The sequence below is a fragment of the Hyperoodon ampullatus genome, assembly GCF_949752795.1.
Source record: "Hyperoodon ampullatus genome assembly, chromosome: 13".
Lineage (NCBI taxonomy): Eukaryota > Metazoa > Chordata > Mammalia > Artiodactyla > Ziphiidae > Hyperoodon > Hyperoodon ampullatus.
The window spans coordinates 62491647-62505405 of NC_136926.1; the positions used below are offsets into that span (position 1 = coordinate 62491647).

Consider the following 13759-nt stretch of genomic DNA (forward strand, 5'->3'; position numbering starts at 1 on the left):
GCATAGCACAGGGAGATCAGCTCGGTGCTTTGTGACCAGCTAGAAGGGTGGGATAGGGAGGGTGGGAGGGAGGGAGAATGCAAGAGGGAAGAGATATGGGGATATATGTATATGTATAACTGATTCACTTCGTTATAAAGCAGAAACTAACACACCATTGTAAAGCAATTATACACCAATAAAAACATTAAAAAAAAAATCTGTTGTGAAGAGACCAAAGTTAAGAGAAACTATTAAAAGATCTGTCCACATGGACACTTGACTTTCCGTACTCTTGGTAACCCTACTGGTAGTGAGCACAGCCGAGCCATCTGAGCTGCAATCTGGGGCGGGGGGACTCCCACCTACCAGCCCCTGACTGGGGAATAGTAAAGGTGCCATTTTCCTGGCTGGACAATGTGAGAGAGACAACAAAGGACCCACGGTGCAGAATGCAACTGCAGAGTCTAGGCTCTGTTCAGAAGGAGTCTCTTACTCGCCCCTAAAAGTCCACTCCTACACCGGGCAAAACCTAAAGCAACACAGAAACAGTATGCAAAAGTAGAGACTACCAACCAGCACTCTACCTGCAAAACTGACTTCCCAGAGGACAGGAATTATACGCCCTCAGGTCCTTTCCCCCCGGAGGTGGCACAAGGATCAACTAGGCCAACATCATAGGGGCTGGTCTGAGGGGAAGGATGATGAGATCAGCTGCACTAGTGGGTGGGAGGTACCTCGGGGACAGTGGAGGGTCTGTGTCCCAATAGCTACTGCGGTCTGGATCTTAGGGTAGAGGCCTGGAACACAGCTACAGGTGTGGAGTCATGCACGCCTAGAAGATGTCAGTGAAGCCAGGGAAGACTGCAATGGGCTCACCCAGGGCAAATCAGACGAGCAAAGGATGAAGCCCTGGGAACACCGATATGGTGGCCAGGGAGGGATGGAAACCAGGAGGCTGGAGGTTATGGAATCTGACAGAGGTGGTAGTGTTTTCTTAAGCCTGTAACTGAATTACTTTTCCTGGGAAATAAAAATTTCCTGCTAAATCCAAGTCAATGGTTGCCTATATAAACAATTTATACTCTCTTTAAAAGGTTTCAGGGAAAAACCCCACAATATATGCTTAACCAGTTTTGAAAATTCAGGGCAAAACTTAGCTATGCAAATATGCATTAAAAATTATACAAGTAGGGCTTCTCTGGTGGCGCACTGGTTGAGAGTCCGCCTGCCAATGCAGGGGACACGGGTTCATGCCCCGGTCCGGGAAGATCCCACATGCCGCGGAGCGGCTGGGCCCGTGAGCCATGGCCGCTGAGCCTGCGCGTCTGGAGCCTGTGCTCCGCAACGGGAGAGGCCACAACAGTGAGAGGCCCGCGTACCGCAAAATAAAAAAGAAAAAATAATTATACAAGTACATTCCCCTACCACCATTCTCCACGCATCCTGCAACTTGCCTCTATAGGAAACAATGAACGTTTTGTAGTGCTTTGAAAATGAGACCATACATTTCAGTATTCTTCAGGTAGTCCAATACATAAGATCATTAACTTATTCATTATACTATTTCTATGATGTAACACAAAGATTTGACATAAAGCAAAATTTAGTTTTCCATTACATCTATAAACAGTATGAAGTTTACATGAAAAAAGTAAATACTATCTCATTTTTCAAATTTCAATAAAATTCCTGCCTAGTGAAATTCCAAAAATAAAAAAGCCTACACTCTTTATTTCTCCTCTGATCTCCAACACTCTGATGGAAAACTGCAGGAAAGGGACAGAAACAGTGGGAACTTGGAAAATTTAATGCTGCTCTCTTTCTCTTGGATAATATAAATACAGCGTATCATTATACAGGGATAAAATTCATTTGCAAAAAACAAGAGTCAAAAAATTAGGGGGGAAAAAGACTAAATTTATCCACCATTTTGGAATTATAGAGAAACCAACTGGCAAATTAAGCATACTGTAAACCCCAGTTCAGGACAGCTGCAAAGTCAAGGTAAACAGGTGGGTGCACGACTCCAACCCCAATGTCTAAGAGCTGTCTTGCCCAATTAGGGTCCATTCTGACATTTAGGACAATAACTGACCATTTTTACAGACAGCAACCTTTTGGGCATTGTTCATTGAGCACTCTGGGTGAAGATTAGTGATTCTAAACTCCTGCATACTTGCATTATTTTTACATTTTTGGATGACATCTGTAGAATGGTAAATGTCATATTAAACATTCACTGTGATCTAATCAGTCACAATTAAGGCACTTACTTTGCATCAGCAGCCTCAGAATGTCACTGTACTGGTCAGGGAACTGGTAGAGAAGAAGGTAAGTCCAGTGCTTACAGAAAAGATTAAATGGCATCAAAATATCTTCATCTGGTTCAAGGCCCCAGGCAGTAAGTGCCAAATGAATGGACTCCAGAAGCCTGGTACGATCAGACAGAGGAGGTTTAGTGGCGTTTAACCATTGCTTAAGATCGAACTAAAAAGAAAAGGAAATAAGGAGTTTTATTTATACTAGAAAATTAATTGAAATAGAGCAAATTATGTGCAAATTTAGTCTGAAAGTTAAAGCTTACCTAGCATTTAGCTTTTTATAAAGATTGAAACTAAAATTTATATACTTAAAAGAATCTAGGCAGTTCAGTAACTGACAAGTACCATTATGCCTTTATCTATACTTCAGTCTCTGGGATTGCAGAGGCAGTTTTCTCAGCCCTGCATGCTTTTTTGCAATTTAAAAATCTTGTTGGTAAGTTTTCCCTACAACACAAGGATCAGAACTTCGTAGTTCTTCTTCACTGGTCATAGTGCCACAAACAAGCGGCCACTTTATGGAACTATCTCCATCTAATGGCCATGTTTCAAAGAGTGCATCAATTAGTGAAAATTCAGAGTATTGATATCACCTTCCAGAATCCCAAACTATAAAACATGGTCTCCCCCATTACAAACTGAGATCAGTCTCCAGGTCCTAAAAAATGTCCAGGTTTTATGACTCATAGATGTCAGAGAAGTACAACTGAAGGCAAAATAGCTAAGGCTCTGAAATTCTCAACTGGTTAAGTAAATTCATTGCCTTGGTCTGAGTTAATATTCTATTAGGAATAAAACAAAGGCAATTTGCTTCGATTGGGCTTATTCTAAATATGAGAGACTCTGACATATTACAACTCAATTATCAAACACAATTAGGGCATACATTCAAAAGAAGGCTGTACTAAATTATTACTATGAATATTTCAAAACTGTATGAAGTTTTTAAAGGGAGTTTGGGAGCTCGTCCTTTTTATACTACATGAGTAAGACTGTCCTATATAACAGAATCAGCGCCCCCAGAAGCAGCAGCTCTGGGATGCTATTTGAAGATGATATCAAATGTGAAAACGGCCGGTCAGTCTCCAGTCCACCTGGAGACAGAGCTCCGAGGGCCGTGCATTTCTGTGGAGCTGGGAAACAACAGCAGTATCTACATTTCAATGACAACATCAGGACTGAATGACAGCTCACCTTGGTCAGCAGCATGAAAATCATATCACTGTTGTCCTCACTCAGAAACTTCACCACTTTCTCATACAGCTGTATGAACTCCGCAGGCGTAGCGTTGGGAGTGAAGAAAGGAGACAAGAGAGAGCAGAGCCTTCTGTTCTTCAGAATGGTCTGAAGGACTTTTCTGCATTCTGATTTAGTGCCACTTATAAACACCTTGAAAGAATTAAAAAGGGAAAATGTCACTAAATTCTCCCCTCCCCAACTTTTACTTAAGCACCCAAGTTTTAAGGAATAGTACATAAGGCAAATAGAATTTTTTCTAAATGAGAATATGAAACAATCAAAAGAAATATAAAATCAACGTCAATAAACCTGTCACTTCCAATGTAAGTGATATTAAAAATTCTGGATAATCCATTCATTTCATTTGGACACACCAAATAAAATGTTTAAAAGATTAAAATATTAGGATGATCTGAATCTGGAAATTTGCAACGTACCCACCATGACTGCTAAGTATTCAAAGTGATTCTGCATTACGTCAAGAAAAAAAACTTCTAGGTTACATATTTTATTGAGATGTGCTTTTAATACTTTTAAAAAGCTAATTTTCACAACTAATAAACACTCAAGATAACCTCACCTTCTTGTAACTTGGTTCTAATGTTTAAAAGTACTAGAATATAAGTGAATATTTAAATAACCTCAGAGTCAGGAAAGCTTTGATAAGCTTGACCAGAGGCAGAAATAATAAAGGACAAGACTGATAGATTTGAATATATAAAAATTTTTACTTCAATAAGGCAAAAAGCATCAAAAAATTAAAGAAAAATGACAAAGTAGAAAAATTATAGCACATTCCAGATACCAGGTTAGCACTCCGAGGAGCTCTTTCAAAACAATCAAAAAACAAGAAACTCTCCAGCAGAAAACGTGCAAAGGACAATACTAGAAAAATCACACAAAAAAATTATTAAACAGCCAATAATCATTTGAAAAGTCAGGCAACTGAACAAGTACTTAAAAGAAATACAACTTAAAATAATCACAAAGTACCACTTCCCCTATTAGATTAGCAAGACTTATAAAGAATGATCATTCCTAATGTTAGTTCTAATATGGAGAATAATAAACTCAAACCCTGCTATTATAATGTAAATAGGTACAAACTTCCCAGGAGGAGAGTATAACAATATACATCAAATGCTAATCCTTTTGACATAGCAATCATACTTCTAGGAAATTATCCTAGGAAAAATAGCACAATAATTTCACAAAGATATGTAAGAATATTTAGCTCAGGCTTACTGTAGCAAAACAAACAACCTACCTAAATATTCATCCAGAGGGCACTGGCTCAATACATTACAATATATCTATACCATGGAACACTATATATTAAATACCATGATATAGGTCTGTATTTATTATCAAGAATAATGTCTAAAACATGCGTTTGAATGAAAAAAGCAGGTTATAAAACAGCATGTGTTAGTTATTAACTGTGTATTTTTACATATACACACATAAACTAATAGACATAGATACACAAGACAAACTATAATGAAATGTTAGCTATGTAACCAATATCTCCAGGAGATGAGGATTGTGAGAAATTTTTCTTCTTTATACTTTTTTTTTTATCATCTTTATTGGAGTGCAATTGCTTTACAGTGTTGTGATAGTTTCTGCTGTATAACAAACTGAATCAGCTATATACATATGTAAACCCTCATGTCCCCTCCCTCTTGTGTCTCCCTCCCACCTTCCCTACCCCACCCCTCTAAGTGGTCACAAAGCACACAGCTGATCTCCATGTGCTATGCAGCTGCTTCCCACTAGCTATCTATTTTACATTTGGTAGTGTATATATGTCCATGCCACTCTCTCACTTTGTCACAGCTCACCCTTCCCCCTCCCCGTGTCCTCAAGTCCATTCTCTATGCCTGTGTCTTTATTCCTGTCCTGCCCTTAGATTCATCAGAACCATTTTTTTTTTAGATTCTATATGTGTTAGCATATGGTATTCGTTTTTCTCTTTCTGACTTACTTCACTCTGTATGACAGACTCTAGGCCCATCCACCTCACTACAAATGACTCAATTTCATTTCTTTATATGGCTGAGTAATATTCCACTGTATATATGTGCCACAGCTTCTTTATCCATTCATCTGTCAATGGACACTTAGGTTGCTTCCATGTGCTGGCTACTGTAAATAGTGCTGCGATGAACATTGTGGCACATGACTCTTTTTGAACTATGCTTTTCTCAGGATATATGCCCAGTAGTGGATTGCTGGGTCATATGGTAGTTCTATTTTTAGTTTTTTAAGGAACCTCCATACTGTTCTCCATAGTGGCTGTATCAATTTACATTCCCACCAACAGTACAAGAGGGTTCCCTTTTCTCCACACCCTCTCCAGCATTTACTGTTTGTAGATTTTTTGATGATGGCCATTCTAACTGGTGTGAGGTGATACCTCATTGTAGTTTTGATTTGCATTTCTCTGATGATTAATGATGTTGAGCAACTTTTCATGTGTTTGTTGGCAATCTGTATATCTTCTTTGGAGAAATGTCTATTTAGGTCTTCTGCCCATTTTTGGATTGGGTTGTTTGGTTTTTTGATATTGAGCTGCATGTATATTTTGGAGATTAATCCTTTGTCAGTTGCTTCATTTGCAAATATTTTCTCCCATTCTGAGGGTTGTGTTTTCGTTTTTATGGTTTCCTTTGCTGCGTAAAAGCTTTTAAAGTTCATTAGGTCCCATTTGTTTATTTTTATTTTTATTTCCATTTCTCTAGGAGGGGGGTCAAAAAGGATCTTGCTGAGATTTATGTCATAGAGTGTCTTACATATGTTTTACTCTAAGAGTTTTATAGTATCTGGCCTTACATTTAGGTCTTCAATCCATTTTGAGTTTATTTTTGTGTATGGTGTTAGGAAGTGTTCAAATTTCATTCTTTTACATGTAGCTGTCCTGTTTTCCCAACACCACTTATTGAAGAGGCTGTGTTTCCTCCATTGTATACTCTTGCCTCCTTTATCAAAGATAAGGTGACCATATGTGTGTGGGTTTATCTCTGGGCTTTCTATCCTGTTCCACTGATCTATATTTCTGTTTTTGTGCCAGTACCATACTGTCTTGATTAGTGTAGCTTTGTAGTATAGTCTGAAGTCAGGGAGCCTGATTCCTCCAGCTCCATTTTTCTTTCTCAAGATTGTTTTGGCTATTCGGAGTCTTTTGTGTTTCCATACAAATTGTGAAATTTTTTGTTCTAGTTCGGTGAAAAATGCCATTGGTAGTTTGATAGGGATTGCACTGAATCTGCAGATTGCTTTGGGTAGTATAGTCATTTTCACAATGTTGATTCTTCTAATTCAAGAACATAGTATATCTCTCCCTCTGTTTATATCATCTTTAATTTCTTTCATCAGTGTCTTATAGTTCTCTGCATAAAGGTCTTTCATCTCCTTAGCTAGGTTTATTCCTAGGTATTTTATTCTTTTTGTTGCAATGGTAAATGGGAGTGTTTCCATAATTTCTTTCAGATTTTTCATCATCAGTGTATAGGAATCAAAGGGATTTCTGTGCATTAATTTTGTATCCTGCTACTCTACAAATTCATTGATTAGCTCTAGTAGTTTTCTGGTAGCATCTTTAGGATTCTCTATGTATAGTATCATGTCATCTGCAAACAGTGACACCTTTACTTCTTCTTTTCTGATTTGGATTCCTTTTATTTCTTTTTCTTCTCTGATTGCTGTGGCTAACACTTCCCAAACTATGTTGAAATAGTGGTGAGAGTGGGCAACCTTGTCTTGTTCTTGATCTTAAAGGAAATGGTTTCAGTTTTTCACCATTAACAACGATGTTGGGGCTTCCCTGGTGGCACAGTGGTTGAGAGACGGCCTGCCGATGCAGGGGACATGGGTTCGTGCCCCGCTCTGGGAGGATCCCACATGCTGCAGAGTGGCTGGGCCCATGAGCCATGGCCACTGAGCCTGTGCATCCGGAGCCTGTGCTCTGCAGTGGGAGAGGCCGCAGCAGTGAGAGGCCCGCATACCGCAAAAAAAAAAAAAAAAAGAAAAAAAAAAGAACAATGTTGGCTGTGGGTTTTTCCTATATGGTCTTTATTATGTTGAGGTAGGTTCCCTCTATGCCTACTTTCCGAAGAGTTTTTACCATAAATGGGTGTTGAATTTTGTCAAAAGCTTTTTCTGCATCTATTGAGATTCTATGGTTTTTATCCTTCAATTTGTTAATATGGTGTATCACATTGATTGATTTGCATATATTGAAGAATCCTTGCATTACTGGGATAAACCCCACTTGATCATGGTGTATGATCCTTTTAATGTGCTGTTGGATTCTGTTTGCTAGTATTTTGTTGAGGATTTCTACACCTATGTTCAGAGATATTAGCCTGTATTTTCTTTTTTTGTGACATCTTTGTCTGGTTTTGGTATCAGGGTGATGGTGGCCTCATAGAATGAGTTTGGGAGTGTTCCTCCTTCTGCTATATTTTGGAAGAGTTTGAGAAGGATAGGTGTTAGATCTTCTCTAAATGTTTGATAGAATTTGTCTGTGAAGCCATCTGGTCCTGGGCTTTTGTTAGTTGGAAGATTTTTAATCAGAGTGTAATTTCAGTGCTTATGGTTGGTCTGTTTATATTTTCTATTTCTTCCTGGTTCAGTCTCAGAAGGTTGTGCTTTTCTAAGAATTTGTCCATTTCTTCCAGGCTGTCCATTTTATTGGCAGATACTTGCTTGTAGTAATCTCTCATGATCCTTTGTATTTCTGCAGTGTCAGTTGTTACTTCTACTTTTTCATTTCTAATTCTGTTGATTTGAGTCTTCTCCCTTTTTTTCTTGATGAGTCTGGCTAATGGTTTATCAATTTTGTTTATCTTCTGAAAGAACCAGCTTTTAGTTTTATTGATCTTTGCTATTGTTTCCTTTATTTGTTTTTCATTTATTTCTGATCTGATCTTTATGATTTCTTTCCTTCTGCTAACTTTGGGGTTTTTTGGTTCTTCTTTCTCTGATTGCTTTAGGTGTAAGGTTAGGTTGTTTGAGATTTTTCTTGTGTCTTGAGGTAGGACTGTATTGCTATAAACTTCCCTCTTAGAACTGCTTTTGCTGCATCCCATTGGTTTTAGGTCATCATGTTTTCATTGTCATTTGTCTCTAGGTAATTTTTGATTTCCTCTTTGATTTCTTCAGTGATCACTTGGTTATTTAGTAGCATATTGTTTAGCCTCCCTGTGTTTGTATTTTTTACAGTTTTTTTCCTGTAATTGATATCTAGTCTCATAGCGTTGTGGTCAGAAAAGATACCTGATACGATTCCAATTTTATTAAATTTACCAAGGCTTCATTTGTGACCCAAGATATGGTCTATCCTGGAGTACGTTCCATGAGCACTTGAGAAGAAAGTGTATTCTGTTGTTTTTGGAGGGAATGTCCTATCAATATCAATTAAGTCCATCTTCTTTAATGTGTCATTTCAAGCTTGTGTTTCCTTATTTGTTTTCATTTTGGATTATCTGTCCATTGCTGAAAGTAGGGTGTTAAAGTCCCCTACTATGATTGTGTTACTGTCGGCTTCCCCTTTTATGGCTGTTAGCATTTGCCTTATGTATTGAGGTGCTCCTATGTTGGGTGCATAAATATTTACAATTGTTATATCTTCTTCTTGGATTGATCCCTTGATCATTATGTAATGTCCTTCTTTGTCTCTTGTAATAGTCTTTATTTTAAAGTCTATTTTGTCTGATATGAGAATTGCTACTCAGCTTTCTTTTGATTTCCATTTGCATGGAATATCTTTTTCCATCCCCTCACTTTCAGTCTGTATGTGTCCCTAGGTCTGAAGTGGGTCTCCTGTAGACAGCATATGTACAGGTCTTGCTTTTGTATCCATTCATACAGTCTATGTCTTTTGGTTGGAGCATTTAATCCACTTACATTTAAGGTAATTAGCGATATGTATGTTCCTATTCCCATTTCCTTAATTGTTTTGGGTTCGTTATTGTAGGTATTTTCCTTCTGTTGTGTTTCTTGCCTAGAGAAGTTCCTTTAGCATTTGTTGTAAAGCTGGTTTGGTGGTGCTGAACTCTCTCAGCTTTTTCTTGTCTGTAAAGGTTTTAATTTCTCCATCGAATCTGAATGAGATCCTTGCTGGGTAGAGTAATCTTGGTTGTAGGTTTTTCCCTTTCCTCACTTTAAGTATGTCCTGCCACTCTCTTCTGGCTTGCAGAGTTTCTGTTGAAAGATCTGCTGTTAACCTTATGGGGATTCCTTTGTTTGTTATGTTACTGCTTGTTATTCCCTTCCCTTGTATGTTATTTGTTGCTTTTCCCTTGCTGCTTTTAATATTTTTTCTTTGTATTTAATTTTTGATAGTTTGATTAATATGTGTCTCGGCGTGTTTCTCTTTGGGTTTATCCTGTATGGTACTCTCTGCGCTTCCTGGACTTCATTGACTATTTCCTTTCCCATGTTAGGGAAATTTTCAACTATAATCTCTTCAAATATTTTCTCAGACCCTCTCTTTTCCTCTTCCTCTTCTGGGACCCCTATAATTCGAATGTTGGTGTGTTTGATGTTGTCCCAGAGGTCTCTGAGACTGTCCTCAACTCTTTTCATTCTTTTTTCTTTATTCTGTTCCCTGGCAGTTATTTCCACCATTTTATCTTCCAGCTCACTTATCTGTTCTTCTGCCTCAGTTATTCTGTTATTGATTCCTTCTAGAGTATTTTTAACTTCAGTAATTGTGTTGTTCATCATTGATTGTTTGCTCTTTAGTTCTTCTAGGTCCTTTTTAAATGTTTCTTGTATTTTCTCCATTCTGTTTCCAAAATTTTGGATCACTTTTACTATCATTACTCTGAATTCTTTTTCAGGTAGGTTACCTATTTCATCTTCATTTATTTGTTCTTGTAGGTTTTTACTCTGCTCCTTCATCTGTAACATATTTATTTGTTGTTTCTTTTTTTTTTTTTTTTTTTGATGGGTGGTGCTGTATTCCTGTCTTACTGGTTGTTTGGCCTGAGATGTCCAGTAGTGGAGTTTGCAGGCAGTTGGATAGAGCTGGGTCCTGGTGCTGAGATGAGGACCTCCGCGAGGCCTCACCCCAATTGATATTCCCTGAGGTCTCAGGTTCTCTTTTAGTCCAGTGGTTTGGACTTGGAGCTCCCACGACAGGAGCTCGGGCCTGACCTCCAGCCTGGGAACCAAGATCCCACAAGCTTTGTGGAGCAGTAAAAAAGAAAAAAGAAAAAAAGGAGCAGTACAATATCAAGGAATAAAAAACAAAACAGAATTAGAAAGACAAAAGTTATATTAGGAAAAATAAAACTATAACTGAAACAACTGCAACAAGGTAAAATAAAACCACAACAGAAGAAAGAAGAAAAAAAACTAAAAAAAAAAAAGGGGGGCAGGGGGCGGTGGGGGGGAAGGGGGAAACAAGCCAAAGGAGAGAACAATAACAAAGAACAAAGAATAAAAGAAAAATAGAAAAATGAAAGATTTATTAGGAAAAATAAGAATATAAAAGAATCAACAACAATGAATCAACAAGGTAAAACAGAACCCCAATCTAAAAGAGGAAATAAATAAACAAAGTCTTGGCTATGGGGGCAGAGTTTAGGCAGGGTGGAATTTAGTCAGGGGTGGGGTTTAGGGTGGGGCGTGACCTAGGCAGGTGGGAGGTGACGTTTGAGCGTGGGGCGGGGCCTCTGCTCAGGACCTGAGCAGAAGGGGAGAGTCAGCACCTGGAAAGGAGGGCCTGTGGAGTGTGGAGTTCTGGAGTTTGTAGGTAGGGCCCTGGGTGAGGGTGTGTGGGTGGGGTTTAGACCGAGAGCATTGGAGGGTTTCTCCGAGTGCAGAGGTGGGGTCCTGGGTGGGGGTGTAGGGGCGGGGCTTGGGCTCTGCACAGCAGGAGGGAGGCTCTGAGGGCAGAGGATTAGGCCCGGGAGCCCAACAGGCTTCCCGGTGCCTAAGTGGACAGGGAAAGCACTGGTCCCGTTCCCTTCCGTTCCTTCATGCCCCTCCCCCACCATCTCCCCCAGGGTGGCCCCCATCACCACTGGACCCCTAACCGTGGGTGGGTCCCGCGGGATGTAGGAACTCCTCCCCTCCCCCAGTCACCCCTCAGGGATGCCGGTCCCGGAGGTCTGGCCTTTACTTTTGCTCCCCCTTCCCTCCCTCTCACTCCCTCAGGACCCGCGTGGCTGGAGGGGGCCTAGGTGAGCAGAAGATCAGGCCCGGGATCTCAGCAGGTTCCTGGGGTCCTAAGTGGGCAGCGGAAACCTGGCCACGCTCCCTTTTGATTCTCTGCCCTCCCAATCATTCCCCAATTCCCCCCTTTCCCCTCCCCCAGCCGCCCCTCAGGGACACCCCTCCCGTCCCACCTCCACTTCTCCTCCCCCTGCACTCCCCCCACGTCCCACGTCCTACCCAGTCACTGGGGGTTCCTCCCATCCCCTTAGGTGTCCATGGTCCCCCTCTGGTGCCTGGTAGGTGCCCTAGTTGTGAGGAGACGCAAATTCCGCATCCTCCTAGAACACCATCTTGACTCCGCCCCCTCTTTATACTTTTTATGCTGTCTGTATTGCTTACAATAAGCATTCAACAATTTTATAATCAGGCAAAAATCTATTCTAAAACATCTATTTTAATATCTGCTCAGTATCACCTCCCTATAAGTATCCAAATAAATAGGTACTTATTTAATTGAATTTGGGTGAGAGTACATGATTAATTAGTATTTATATGTTTTCCAGCAAGTGGCATTTCTTGCTTTTATGACACATTTCATTAAATCTGCATGGATACAATGCCCTTGCCTTTGTTAAATATCCATATATTTAACAGTAGGTCAAATAAGTAAATAAATGGTGACTAGCAACTGGGAGGCAGCAATGGACAGGTGGAGCAAGCACAGAATGTTGAGTCAGAAGACCTGGGGTCACTCTCAGCTCCAGCACTCACCAGCTGTATTCCTTAGGCAAGTCACTTAATCTTTTAGAGACCAGTTTTCTCATCTTTAAGATGGGAATGCTATCAATCACACAGAGTTACTGCGAGGGTGAAATAAAATAATGAATCAAAAAGAATTTTATAAACAATAAAGAGCTTTGGTAATACCACTGTTACCAGAAACAGCATAAGATAGAATCTGATGTCTCCCCAGAAACTTACATATATTAATAATTTAATATCTCTTGTATGAAAAGCAGAATTCCATACCAACAATTCTAACGACATCTTGAGAAGTCAACAATTCAAAGGGGCTTCTGACTTAGGTAAGACTCTGAACCTATAATATTAGTGTGGAGTCAACCGTGCCTATATCTAATGAGGACACTGTAGGGACTCATCATATGTAAATAAGGCTAAAAACACAGGATAACCTTACCTGTCCCAAGATCTCAATGCATGAAGTAAAGAACTGCCTTGTGGGAGGATGACGCTGGGTCTCATCGCTGACGTAATCCACAACAGTAAAGAAGAGGCTGATGCCAACCTTCTGAACTCCAGGGGTGGGATGTGACTGGTAGGCATTCACTAAGGCCCTGTGGGAAAATGTAGGTAAGGCTATTGGTCTACAGTAAGAGAATCCAGACCCACAGTGTTTCCCTGATACTCTACATTTCTCAGGCAATATTCTTAAGAGTCCTCAGAGCCCCATATGAATGTCACTTTAGAAATATTTCACGGGACAGCTTCTAACTTGACCCAACAACTTTTCAATACACAGAAGTGATTGTATGTCCTCCTAGGGGGAAAAAATTCAGCCTTTATTAACATTAAATGTTTTCATAATTGTATGTAATTCATAATTTATTACTCAATGTCATGTATTATAATATAAATACATATTTTTAAACACAAGAACCTCTATTTCCCTAAATTTTAAAATCCAAAATACTGACTTAGGTTGAAGAAAAAGATTTTTGTATAGAATAAGATCCTAGAATAAAAGATATCTCTTCTAATTCTTACTCTGTTTTGAGTTTCTTTCCTAGTAAAAGAAACATCAATCTCTTGTTCACCTTATCTCCTCCTCCTTCCCAGACCCCCACCCCCAATCCAACCCACAAAAGGTCTCCATTCCCCTGTCCACACCACCATCCTAATCTACTGGGGGATTAGCTGCTGGTACTAGAACGTGCAGTCACCTCTGCAGTAAAAGGCAGAGTCAACCTCCCCTTTCCCAGGTAATGTCCTGGTGGCTTTGGGAAGAAAAAGGAGAGCTCTAAGAGAAA

General features: G+C 39.7%; 1 protein-coding gene across 2 annotated transcripts in view; it reads right to left on the bottom strand.

The window, feature by feature from the left end:
• The window catches only part of EPG5 (ectopic P-granules 5 autophagy tethering factor), a gene marked incomplete at both ends in the record, with an annotated part of 121738 nt that overhangs the window by 27712 nt on the left and 80267 nt on the right, over positions 1-13759 (bottom strand). For both annotated transcript variants that reach the window (XM_079717931.1, XM_079717930.1), the window contains 3 exons: positions 2256-2469; positions 3498-3692; positions 12910-13066. In XM_079717931.1, the coding sequence (XP_079574057.1) occupies positions 2256-2469; positions 3498-3692; positions 12910-13066 (566 nt within the window). The remainder of the gene's footprint in view (positions 1-2255; positions 2470-3497; positions 3693-12909; positions 13067-13759) is intronic.